We start from the raw sequence: 12,858 nt of genomic DNA on the forward strand, positions 1-12,858 counted from the left end.
GGGAAATAATCCCAAGCAGACTCCACATGTGTTTTAAAAACAGAAATAGGGGCGTCTGAGGGTGCTCAGTTAGTTAAGCATCCAGCTCTTCATTTCGGCTCAGGTTATGATCCTCAGGATGTGGGATCCGTATGGGGACCCCTCAGTGGGGAGTCTGCTTCTCTCTCTGCCTCCTCTCTCTGCCCCTCCCCCTGCTCACACTCTCTCTGTAAAATAAATAAATCTTTAAAAACAGAAATAAAATGGTCATAACCTTTCAAAACAAGAAATTTTTACCATCTTCAGGGGTAACAATTTATAAGCAATCGGACATATACCATTTAAGAACAAATGTACCAAAACAAACATACCATTTGTAAAGCTTTTTCTCCAGGACTGTACTGTGCCGTATTATTGAAAAGACTGAGTTTCAGCATCTGCCCTGGGCAAGTCCCTTAACATCTCAGAGCCTGTGTCTCCTCATGTAAAATGACTCTAATTACTTGCCCTACTTCTTCCTTTTTTTTTTTTGTTCTTCAAGATTTATTTATTTGAGAGAGAGAGAGAGAGTGCGCATGCCTACAAGCAAGGCAGAGGTGGGGTGGGGGCAGTGGCAAAGGGAAAGAATCCCAAGCAGACTCCCCACTAAGCGCAGAGCCCAGAAGGGGCTCCATCTCACAACCCTGAGATCATGACCGGAGCCAAAGTCAAGAGTCTGACTCTCAACTGACCAAGCCACCCAGGTGCCCTGTAGTTGCCCTGCTTCTTAAAATTTTTGAGGGGATCATATGAAATACGTGGCAACAACTTGTAAGTCTTAAAGCTCCATGTAACATTAGGTGGGCTTTATTATTTTACGTCAAAATCCTAAAAATTTGCAGCTAGAAAATTATAACCAGATGTTTCCTAGATAATATATGACACATTCATAAACAAAACATTAAGATAAAAATACGCAAAGCTAGTTCTTGTTCAGAAAAATCAAACTATAGTATAAATATGGCATCAAGTTCTATTTTTACTCAATGGTACGCAATTTGAAAGTGCTGTGGCTGAAGCCAGTTTAAGATACTGTTATTTAACACAAATAATGTATAATAAATGATATTTAAATGACATTGCACATTGCCATTTGTCAGTGCTGGTTTCTCACAAATGTCTGTAGAATTAAGATTTTTAATATTAAATAATAGTCCAGAAAGGGAAAGACTTAAATTTGTTCACTGTTACATCTCCATTGCCTAGAATATTGTCTGAGACACAGTAATTTGTTGAAAGACTGAATGAAAGAATACTCTGATAATTGGAGAAGAGAGTTTAAGAGCAGCGATAACACATGGTACATGAAGATGTTAATAAGCCCAAATACCAGTAATATGTGTAATATTCTGACATTTCTTTGGCTCATATGTTTGGCAGATTTAACATTTCTTTTTATTTGCTTTACTTAGGGAAGAGCTGCCCTAACACAAGAGAAGGAGGAATTTGCCCATGAACATGAAGAAATGAAGAACCTAGAAGCCATTGTTCAAGAAATAAAACCAACTGCCCTCATAGGTAAACTTCTCCCTCTTTGCAGTAAAGCCCACCCTGACTGCATTTTGGCCTGATTCATTTTCCTACTGATTTTTAAGGCATAATTAAACTTTTTTGAGATTTTTGACATTTGGAATTCACCAACACAATTACACATTCACTGAATCATTAGTACCCCATGGACACCTAGATTTGTAAATTTATTATGTACCATCTTCTCAGTCTTACCGATTCTAGCCCAAGTGGGGGGCGCCTCTATTAACTCAGTCAACCTCTTGATCCTTGGCATAATCAACTCTTCACCAGGCTTGATTACTCCAGTAAACAGTGGTTCTCAAATGAGAGTGATTTTGTGCCCAAAGAAACATTTGGCATTGTCTGGAGATGTTTTTAGTTGTCACAACTTTGGAGGGGTTGAGGGTAGTGTGGTCAGGGCTACTGACATCTAGTGGGTGGAGACTGGGGGGTGCTGCTCAACATCCTACAATGCACAGGAAAGCCCTGGCCCCCCAACAAAGAATTATCCAACTGGACCCTCCTTGAAGATAGGGACCATATTTATATTCCTCATAGCACTTAACACAGGAGCTTACATAGTGCATGTGCACATAAAATCTTTAATATAGTCAAATTTAATGTGGTTAAAAAACTTAGCCATAGTTGTAAAACTTTATGCCTTATTTTGTGTGTATATAATGTTAGCCTTTACTTTGTATCATACTTCATTCCTAGAAGCTCTTGTGAAACAGGTCACAGTATCAAGAACAATGATGTTGATCATAATAAAAGCAAATGCTCTATAACAGAAACTGTAATAAGCCTTTATTGCTATTTTTTTTATAAAATACTATATTAGAAATACTACTTTTTCCATTTCCATTATGCTAATTGCCTTATTCTTCTGTTAGGATTCTTTCATTGAGTGATACTTAAATTTTACAATTGAATTGGATGATTGTCTTAAATGTTAGCACTGGTTTATAAAGCATAATTACTTTCTAGCCTCAGAAACTAGAATATATTCATAGAATTGTTCATAGGGAGATAACATATATTGGGCACATTTTAATTTCCTGATATAAATGTTTGTAATCAAAATACCTAGTGAATGGATCATTAACTCAATGTATTATGAACCGAATATTATATCTGATTTTTTGTATAGATACTTACAGATTTGTAACCCTAAAGATCATTGGCATTAACAAACTTACCTCTTTTTTGTCACTTTAATGCAAATATTCTGTATTTTGTTTAGGATCTATTATAAAGTGACCTAACATGTCTCATTGTTTTGAGGGCAGAGACTTCTTAGATTAATTAACCAATGGTAGTCTATTCACTGGTTTCTCGTTTCTACATTAGGAGTTGCTGCGATTGGTGGTGCATTCTCAGAACAGATTCTCAAAGATATGGCTGCCTTCAATGAACGGCCTATTATTTTTGCTTTGAGTAATCCAACTAGCAAAGCAGAATGTACTGCAGAGCAGTGCTATAAACTAACCAAGGTAAAGCAAAAGTATAACTGATTTCTACCCTCCCCTCCCCATCCCCCAGCTCTGCCAGTGCTGGTGCAGACTGATATTTTAGTAACCTAATTCTTTGACAGAGAGAGATCGCAAGTAGGCAGAGAGGCAGGCAGAGAGGAGGAAGCAGACTCCCTGCAGAGCAGAGAGCCCAATGCGGGGCTCGATCCCAGGACCCTGAGATCATGACCTGAGCTGAAGGCAGCGGCTTAATCCACTGAGCCTCCCAGGCGCCCCAGTAACCTAATTCTTATTCCTTGTAGGGGAGCCAGGGTATCTAAGGTTCTTACCACTTAACCTTTTAAAATGAAACAGCCAAGATTGAAAGAAAAGTGAACAAGTCAGAATGGATAAGAGCTGTTTCCTTTTCTAGAATGTTGTTGTACAAATCCTCCTCTTCGGTAAAACAAAATAAACTTTGGAGTGTTTATTGACAATTTTTCTCAAGTGATTTGGAAGTATCTAAGATTGAATTACGAAAGCTAAAAAGGAAGAAGTTTGATTCTAGATGCTTATGAAAATAACTCTCAACGAGCTATTTCTGAACATTGAAGCATACAGTATAAAACCACAGTCTTATTTTTGCTTTGCTAAATCCTGGGTTTGGATTGGACACCATGGATGGTACGTTTGGGCGGCCATTTTGACATCCAGCCAGGTTGGGATAGGAGTCCTCAGAGCTTCAGTACTTCACAGTTTCTTAAAAAATGGCTTATTTTATGCTATGTTTGTATTATATATACTTGACTGATAGGTTGACAAGAGCTTTCTTCCCTTTAAATACCTGAAAATGTCATTAGCACAAAACAGTGGTTGAGTCATATATATCTAGCACATTTCTTTTGGAAATAAATCCAAAATGAACTAAAAAAGGTAAACATGACACAAAGTTAAGTCACTGCACAAATTAGAACTTGATGGCCCTGCTTCTTTAATATTATAACCTTAAATGCTCAGTACTAGAATTATTGAAATTGTTGGCAAGGAGCTACTCTGTTGCTTATCTCTCTTATTTGGGATGGCATTCAGTCTCCTCAATAATTTTAATATTTAACCCATCTCTAGGTTAGGGAATTTGCCTGGCATCCCCTCGGTAGTCCTTAAGTCTTTACAAGGGAAAACAAATTCCTCTGGGCAATAAAATTTTGGCATGGTGCATTGTACACAGTAGGCATATAATAAATAAATGTTTATGTTATGATTTTGCCATATATCTCAGTAGGTGTGAAGAATTTAGAGACTCACCAGTAATAGACACAAACACAATTAATCAAATTTATATAACTGTAGTTTTAAATCTGAATGTGTCTAATATAAATGGCCTAAACTCTTTCTTATCCTCTTACTTAATGTTCCATGTTATTTTTAAAAAATGGAAATAAAATTGAAAGTCATTTTGAGGCTAAAAATTTAAAAACGGGTTCAGCCAAAGGGCACAAGCAAAGATGGGTAGAGATTCAGGCACAGGTGAAAGATCATTAGGAAAGGTTAAAAAATACAAAATACCGAAAGATTATTGAATCCTGAAAAACTATAATCCAAAAATAGTATAGAGAGATTTTCTTCCCCATATTAATAATCCATATACATAACTGTTTAGCTGTCATTTATTGAATGCCGTTCCTCCCTAAAATGATGATTCTAAAAGAGTAGGCAGGCACTGAAGGCAGGGAGAGAGATAAGTGTATATATAATGTTATAGATCTTTTTCTCAAATACAGTTTTTTGAAGATATATAATCTATATATCAAGTAATAAGTTATATTAGTTTCTTTTAATAAAATATTTTATCTGCTAAACAGAGCAAAAGGTATCAGACTTGTCTGAAAACACAACCTAATGTTCTCTAAAATGTAAGTGTTCTATAAACACCTAGATGAGAATTTGTTTTCTTTCTTATCTGTTTTCATCTTTTTATACCCTAATGAAGGTTGAATCATACAACTTTACCTACAAAAAAGTATATTATGGTCTGTTAAAAAGGAATATTAAGTTAATACTATTAACTTATAATGCATTTAGACTCTAAATAGGGATGAAAGTTACAGCCCAGCCTGGGATCATTTAGATGATGCCTTGGGGATTTGGTGCTGTGGACTTCTCAAATGGATTTCTTAGATTGTGATACTTTATTTATCAAGGGTTTCCTATACCTTCTTTAGAATCCTGACTGTTCTCAGCTATATTTCCACCCTCATCTTTGCAGATCAGAGTCTTCCTTTTTTTTTTGAGAGAGGGAGAGAGAGAATACATGAGTGCGGGGACAGGGAGAGGGACAGAGAGAATCCCAAGTGGACTCCATACCCAGTGCAGGACCATCATGGGGCTCGATCTTGCAACCTTGAGATCATGACCTGAGCTGAAAGCAGGAGCCGGATATTTAACTGACTGGGCTACCCAGATGCCCCTCTTCCTTTGTGATTAGCAGTATGGAATTGCAGCACCTGGTAAGCCCTAAGTCACTGCCATCTGGAGCATGCGATACATGAGGTTTCTCCGAAACAGTGTGACAAAATATGATGATTAGAGAAAATATGACAATTTTTGACCATTATTGATAATTTAACCTTTTATTTGCTTATTCCATTTGTGCCACTGAGTTTGTTTCCTACATGATTTTCTATATAATTCTTTACAATATAGGAAAACATAAAATTTGTCCCAGTGATTATGTTGAAATGTATAGATCCCTAAACTCTAACCTAAAATGTCATTCTTTCCAGTGCTCTAATGTTAACCTATCATTTTTTTTATCCTCAGAATTCTATAATCTGAAGCCCCTATAGAAATGGTTGCTAGGCTTGCGGGTTGGACCCCTGCAGAGAAGAGAGTGGTGATCTCAGGGTATCCTGTGCTTTGCACACTTCTCTGAGGAGAGTGAGACAGAGAACAGTAATAATCATCCACACCAGAACTTACTGCCAACATCATAAAAAAAAACTTGCCTGGACTTATTAGAGAGTCAATGAAAATTAGCCTTCTTTTGGGGTGCCTGGGTGGCTCAGTGGATTAAGCCGCTGCCTTCGGCCTTCGGCTCAGGTCATGATCTCAGGGTCCTGGGATCGAGCCCCGCATCGGGCTCTCTGCTCCGCAAGGAGCCTGCTTCCTCCTCTCTCTCTGCCTGCCTCTCTGCCTACTTGTGATCTCTCTCTCTGTCAAATGAATAAATAAAATCTTTAAAAAAAAAATTAGCCTTATTTTAAGCATTCAGTACTTTAACTATGGAATAGTTCTGTTATGATGCATTCGTTTTAAAATATTGCGCCTCTTTTTAAAGTTAGTTGTGTGTCTGTGTTGTAGGGGCGTGCGATTTTTGCCAGTGGCAGTCCTTTTGATCCAGTCACTCTTCCAAATGGACGGACTCTGTATCCCGGCCAAGGAAACAATTCCTATGTGTTTCCTGGAGTGGCTCTTGGTGTCGTGGCTTGTGGACTGAGACATATCCCGGATAAGATTTTTCTCACAACGGCTGAGGTATTGTAAAACACTCTACGTTCACCAAGGCTGTATAACACCAAACGAGCGTAGTGTAGGGGTTTAATGATTTCTTTATATAACATCTCATCTCACTCCCTATAAGGTACAAAGTCAAAAGGGGAAGAAAATCTCTCCTAGTGAACAGTAAGGGTGGGTAGCTGGTTCATACTGAGTCACTAAATAGAAGGTAGAAAACTGTTCTGATCTCTTACAAGGAACCCTTTTTTGTCTTCACACTTCCATTCGAATTCTGTGACAGTAGTGACACAATTAAAAATACTGTCTCCACATCATAATGAAATGGCAAGTATTTCTGTGTTTCTCCAAACCTTCCTAAATAACATTTTGAAGGTTGAAAATGAAAGTCTTGTTTGGCATAATGAAAAAGTATTTATCACTGAGGTTCAGGGCAGAAAATAGAAACTAATATTTTAAGCAGCAAGAAAATTAAAATAGGGAATTTGTGTTTATTAAGTCATAAAAAGACAGATGTATGTTTGAATGTGGACCTTCAGGAAAGATTCTCAGAATATCACATAGCAGACCCACTAGGGACTGTTAAGCTACTTCTAGGAACCAAAGGATCTAAAACTTACCCTAGCTGCAAGCTAACAAGTTCTCCTGCCATACTTTGTGCCAGAGTTTGGCACAAAAGCCTTGAATCAGAGACCAAAGACTTTATTACTTAAGGCATAAGAGGTACGATAGCCTTCAGGTTCCCATCATTTCCCCTTACCCCCCAAGCTTCAGGGCAATGGTACAATGACCAGGCAAATATTTGTAAAATCTCGAGCTTTTGATAATCAGAATGTTTATCTGGTTGATGCCATGTTTGAACAGGATGCAGTTCCTGAATGAGAAATTTTAATTCTAAAATTAAACCACTGTACAACATTATAACTAAACTGAGCTAAATAAAAATTGATTAAAATTCAAGTATTTTCATCCTGCAAACATGCTGTTCTTTCTGTTTTGAAGGGGAACTCTAGAAATAAAAAGAGTCTTAACGCTATTGATGTGATCCAAGGATTATAATCCCAGTGCTTAGCAATTGTCCTCATTCTGTGAGAACAGGTGTCTGAAGGCTATAATATTCTGTTCCTTTCTTTCTTTTCTGTGTTAAAAGCATGACAGCTGATGTCTCAGAGTTTATAACTCAAAAAATCTTGTTAAACATAAGTAGATGTCTAATTACTCAGAGAGATTTTGAAAGCTGTTTATACATTAAAGAAAATGTAATCGTTGTTCTATGTAACTGTCACATCAAAGGCGGGGTGGGTGGGGGGAGATCTTTTACTCATTGTAGCCCATGTTTGCTTTCCTAAATAACTCCAGCACCATCTAGTGACAACGTGCATGAAAAAAAAAAATCCTTTTATTTTCTATCCAGGCAAAGTAATAATCACTACCTAAAAACGTTTAAGAAAAAAAAAATGTAATGTCTATAGTCTTGTTCTTATCATAGATAGTGATCTCTCTGGCGAAATCATTTTGGCCATTCCCATTCTCTCAGGCTTCAACACAACATTCCTGATTTTCATACCACCTCATTGTTTTGTCTTCTCTCAGTGTCCCTTTTAACTAAGAGCTTTTCTCTACCATTCTTTTTTTTTGTCCTTTTTTTGTCCTTTTTTCTTTCCTTTTTGTTATGCTTTCGGGGATCTCATCCATTCTTTTGTTCCCATTATCTTAATTCTAAAAGTGGCCAAATCTATGTATCTCTGGTTTTATCTTTTCCCCTGTCTCCAGTTATCTGATGGATATTTCCACAGAAATGACCTGCTCCTTAAAAACAAGATGCATAAAACTTTCTCACCCTCTCTCACCCTCAATATTTGCATTGCTATTGGTACCACCCTTTTCTTTTTATTTATCCATTTATTTATTATTAATTTCTTTTCAGCATAACAGAATTCATTGTTTATGCACCATACCCAGTGCTCCATGCCATACGTGCCCTCCATAATACCCACCACCTGGCTCTCCCAACCTCCCACCCCCTGCCCCTTCAAAACCCTCAGATTGTTTTTCAGAGTCTATAGTCTCTCATGGTTCATCTCCCCTTCCAATTTCCCTCAACTCCCTTCTCCTCTCCATCTCCTTATGTCCTCCACATTATTTGTTATGCTCCACAAATAAGTGAAACCATATGATAATTGACTCTCTCTGCTTGACTTATTTCACTCAGCATAATCTCTTCCAGTCCCATCCATGTTGCTACAAAAGTTGGGTATTCATCCTTTCTGATGGAGACATATTACTCCATCATGTATATGGACCACATCTTCCTTATCCATTCGTCCGTTGAAGGGCATCTTAGTTCTTTCCACAGTTTGGCGACAGTGGCCATTGCTGCTATAAACATTGGGGTACAGACACTAAAGCTTAGAAGCCTGACATTCTTCCATTCTCACTCATTCCAAAGCTTCAAACAAAGTGTGCATACATACACCTGTATAACTGCTCTATTATCCTGCCTGGAAAACTCTGAGAACTATTTTTCACTTATCTAAGCCTATCCTTCTCTGCTTACGTCCCATCTCACACCTGAATCCTTCTGTGACCACTGTGGCTCATCTTGATCTTTTTCCTTAGCCACAGCTGTCTTTATCAAACACTTTGACATTTAGTTTAATTTCTACTTGCATTATGCTCTTGAGAGCTTGAAGTATTGCCTTACAATTACATTGTAAATTATGTTCTTTAAAGACAGTCTTTCATATACTTCTTTCAAGACACCATTAGCACCTAGCACAATGCTAAAGCACATACTAGAAACTTAGTAAATACTTACTGAATGGAGCTAAATAGAACTAGTTATATATTTTAGCAAGAAGAATAAATGCAACACCCTAGATGCTCACTGCTAGAGGGCCCAAAGGGTGAAGTCCTTGTCTAGATTATATTTTGTAGTTAACAAAGTTTACATGTAGGAGATCTAGGTGAATCTTTTTGTTTGGCAACCCAAAATTTATTAACTTAGGATAATTGCTGGAATATTAGTTGGGTCTCTTATGGAACTAGAAATTGCATGGATCAGCATCAATCCTGAAGATTTTCTGAGCATTTTTATTACACAAAGAGATTTCTGGCTTTCCTGGTACTTTGGCAGCCTTCTGGACCTCTGATAAGAGCACTTAGTTCTCCTCTGGGTTAGCCCTCCTGGCCCTGCATTGTCTGTACAGCAGCCTGGGAACAGACTTTGAACCTCCTGTCCACACCTGAGATGCAAGCCTCGGTCTCCTACCCTCACACTGCTCCCCCCGAGCCACCTGCTTTGTGTCCTCTCACTTGCCTCATCCCACCCCCTTCCTGATGTCTATCCAGAGGACATTAAAAATGACCCCCATAGGCAATAGCATCTGGAGGAAATGGATTCATTTTGGTCACTGGATAATTGAAAATCCAACTGCTATAACATTGCCAAAATGAAATGAAGAGAAATCATTTGAAAGTGGACGCAGTGTAGAGACACACTAATGGTATATCAAGAGCCCCAAATAATTTTTGAGTGAATGAGCTAATAGGTGAGAGTGACACTAAGACTCTCGTATACTCTCTCCTTTTCCCCAAGTCAGTCTCTTCCGTTTTAGTGATTTGGTTCCTAACAGTAGGCTTCCCATTGTCACCTGTTGCTGCTTGACTCTGTTCTACAGTTTCTTGGCTCCCTCTGTATGACAGGCATCCATGGAGAGCAAAGACTTACACTGATTCTTCTTGACTCAGCCATCTTCTAACTGTCCTCAATCTCTTTAAAATGATACTGTGTAACATTCTTGAGAAGGAACAATGATGTTGGATACCAGCAATATGCCAATGGTGAGAGGAGCATTATACATATTATCTCCTAGAAATAATTTGCAGCTGGTTGGTTATATAACTTGCCTCCAAATTAAAAAGCTAATAAGCTAGCAGTATGTTGTAGAGCTAGATCTGACCCTAAAAGCTATTTTACTTGCATTCTGCCATGCTGGTCGCCATCTGTTTTTTTAAAAGTGAAATAGCTAAGATTGATTGAACACTTACTTTCCCAGACAATGTGGTAAATTCTTTACTGGTGTTAATTTCATTTAATCCCTTGAATTAGGAATTGTTACTAGTCTTGTATCACCAAAGAAGAAACTAGGCTTAGAAAGGTTCATTAACTTGCCTGAATTCAAGCAAATAGTAATTATTGCAGTTAGAATTTGAATATGGACCAACTTCCCATCAGAGCTTGAGCTTTCAAGATCGTGCTACTCATATTTTTCTCTAGCCAGTTAAATAACAATACTGGATCCCCATGCAAGTTTTTGCTTTAACATCAAAGAAATGCCAACTGATTTAAATCTGCTAAAAATCCTTTATAGAAAAATAAGAAGTAATAAGATTATGTAAGCAGCCTATATTCAATGGGGAATCAACATAAAATGGTTTTATTTTGCCCCACTAATTGTTTGGAATAATTCTCCATCAAGTCTCTCTCTTCTTTCTCTTAATGGCATCTCAGTAATGTTCAGTTCTATTTCGGTCCACTCATACTTTTAACAACTATTAAGTACCACTATGTGCTAGGCATTATTCTGGGTGCTGAAGATACCTCAGTGAACAAGGAACAATGAGCAAACATCTGTCCGGTTCAGAATTTGTATCCAGTTCAGATATCATGTCCTCTCTCTCCAGTACTAGAAGCCTGCAGCAGCATCTGGCAGAGGGCCCCCTTCTCTTTTACTGGCCCTCCATTCCAGCACCATGAGGGGCTTGGGGGAAAGAGTGTGGCCAGGCTCTGAAAAATCTTCTCCCCCTTCTCATCAAGGCCTATTTCCTCAAATGTATTGGAAACAGAAAAGAGGGGTGTGGAAGACGGTAAACATGTCTTTTATTAACTCTCCACTTTGTTAGGCCATCGGGCCATTTGAGGCAGGGGCCAGCATCTCACTTTCTCGTAGGGCATGTATACAAGTGTTTAAAGGACATGGGGGCATGACCTGAGAGATTGGGCTCCAGCTCAGCCTCCCTCCCCTCCCTTGGCTTTCTCAGCCTGTCTCCTCTGCAGTGGTCACTCAGCCTTGGAAACACCCTGCCATCCAGAGGTATAAGCTGCTCCCCAGCAAGCCCCCTCCCTGTTCTGTTCACCTCTACTTATATACACATGTCTGTAACTGCTCAGGCTGAGTAGGGAACAGAATGCCAATACCTCCTTCTTGAAGGCACCTCAAGCCTTCAAGGGGAGGCAGCATGCAGCAAGAAGGGGAGAAAAGCCGCTGCATTACCCACTAGGCCAAACGTGGTTCAAGTGACTGTCCCTGATCCTCCCCATATCGGCCTCTGGGAAGGGCTGGCTGTGTTTGTGGGAATGGCATGGATGATTCCATCCCCTCTTAGGTTCTGAGGGAGGTGACAGTCCCCACTGATTTGGTGGCTTCATTATAATGTCAAATACTTCATCCTCTTTGTGCTGGAATTGGGGGCCCTGATCACCAAATCTGGGGCAAAGGAAAAGTTTTACTCAACATCCTGTTTCAAAGGCAAGAAATAAATGAATTAAACAGTGTCTTTATTATAAAATTCTTTATGATCAACTTGTGTTAATATAATTATACATTTTAATATTTTGCATAATATGTGATGTTATATTAATCAAACAACAGTTATACTAGTAACTTCATCTCACTCTCCTTCACCCCACACCCCTGCCTAAATATCCTTGCTCAGAAGTCCTCAGTCATCCCTAGGATTTCACCAGAACTCCTTAATTGGGACTGACTGTGCTCCAATCCTTATTGTCTTTACGGACCCCTCCCTCCTGATCAGGACACACAGGGCTGACTGAGTCCAGCTCATAGATCTCTGCCTTCCGTCTGAATCTTCTTTCTGGAGGGCCCACCCCTTCCCTGTTGGTCTCACTCCTAGTTCTCCTTCAGTCCCATACGCAAGCTCCCTCCAGTGGTCCCCTGGATTTCGTAACACTCACATTTCACCTTTAGCCTAGGCTTTCCTCTCTCAACATTTTCTTTCTCCCTCACTAAATTGTAAGTCTCTCAAAGGCAGAAACTGCTTTTTTATCCTCTCTTGGTGTTATGCTCACTCATGTCTTTCATACTTGCGGATGGAGTAAACAGCAGAAATAATTTCATGATTAAAATAATCTAATCTAAACAATCTAATACAGATTAAGAGATACAGAAAAATAAGTGTATGATTATTCAAAATGTTTCAAACGAGTAAGATTTTCTCCTTCCTCTCTGCATCCTCAGGTCTATTAAATAATAGACCCACTGGTTTAGACTTGTCCACTGAAATACCTAATCAAAGATTTAGAGCTGGAGGGAACTTCAAAGTTGCTGAGTCTACCTCTGTG

The 12,858-nt window shown here is 38.7% G+C and overlaps 1 protein-coding gene across 2 annotated transcripts in view; it reads left to right on the forward strand.

Moving 5' to 3' along the window:
* The window catches only part of ME1 (malic enzyme 1), a 199,469-nt gene that overhangs the window by 179,523 nt on the left and 7,088 nt on the right, over positions 1-12,858 (forward strand). For both annotated transcript variants that reach the window (XM_046006618.1, XM_046006619.1), the window contains 3 exons: positions 1,431-1,536; positions 2,881-3,023; positions 6,342-6,515. In XM_046006618.1, the coding sequence (XP_045862574.1) occupies positions 1,431-1,536; positions 2,881-3,023; positions 6,342-6,515 (423 nt within the window). The remainder of the gene's footprint in view (positions 1-1,430; positions 1,537-2,880; positions 3,024-6,341; positions 6,516-12,858) is intronic.

Source organism: Meles meles, chromosome 5, assembly GCF_922984935.1.
Source record: "Meles meles chromosome 5, mMelMel3.1 paternal haplotype, whole genome shotgun sequence".
NCBI classification, from domain to species: Eukaryota; Metazoa; Chordata; class Mammalia; order Carnivora; family Mustelidae; genus Meles; species Meles meles.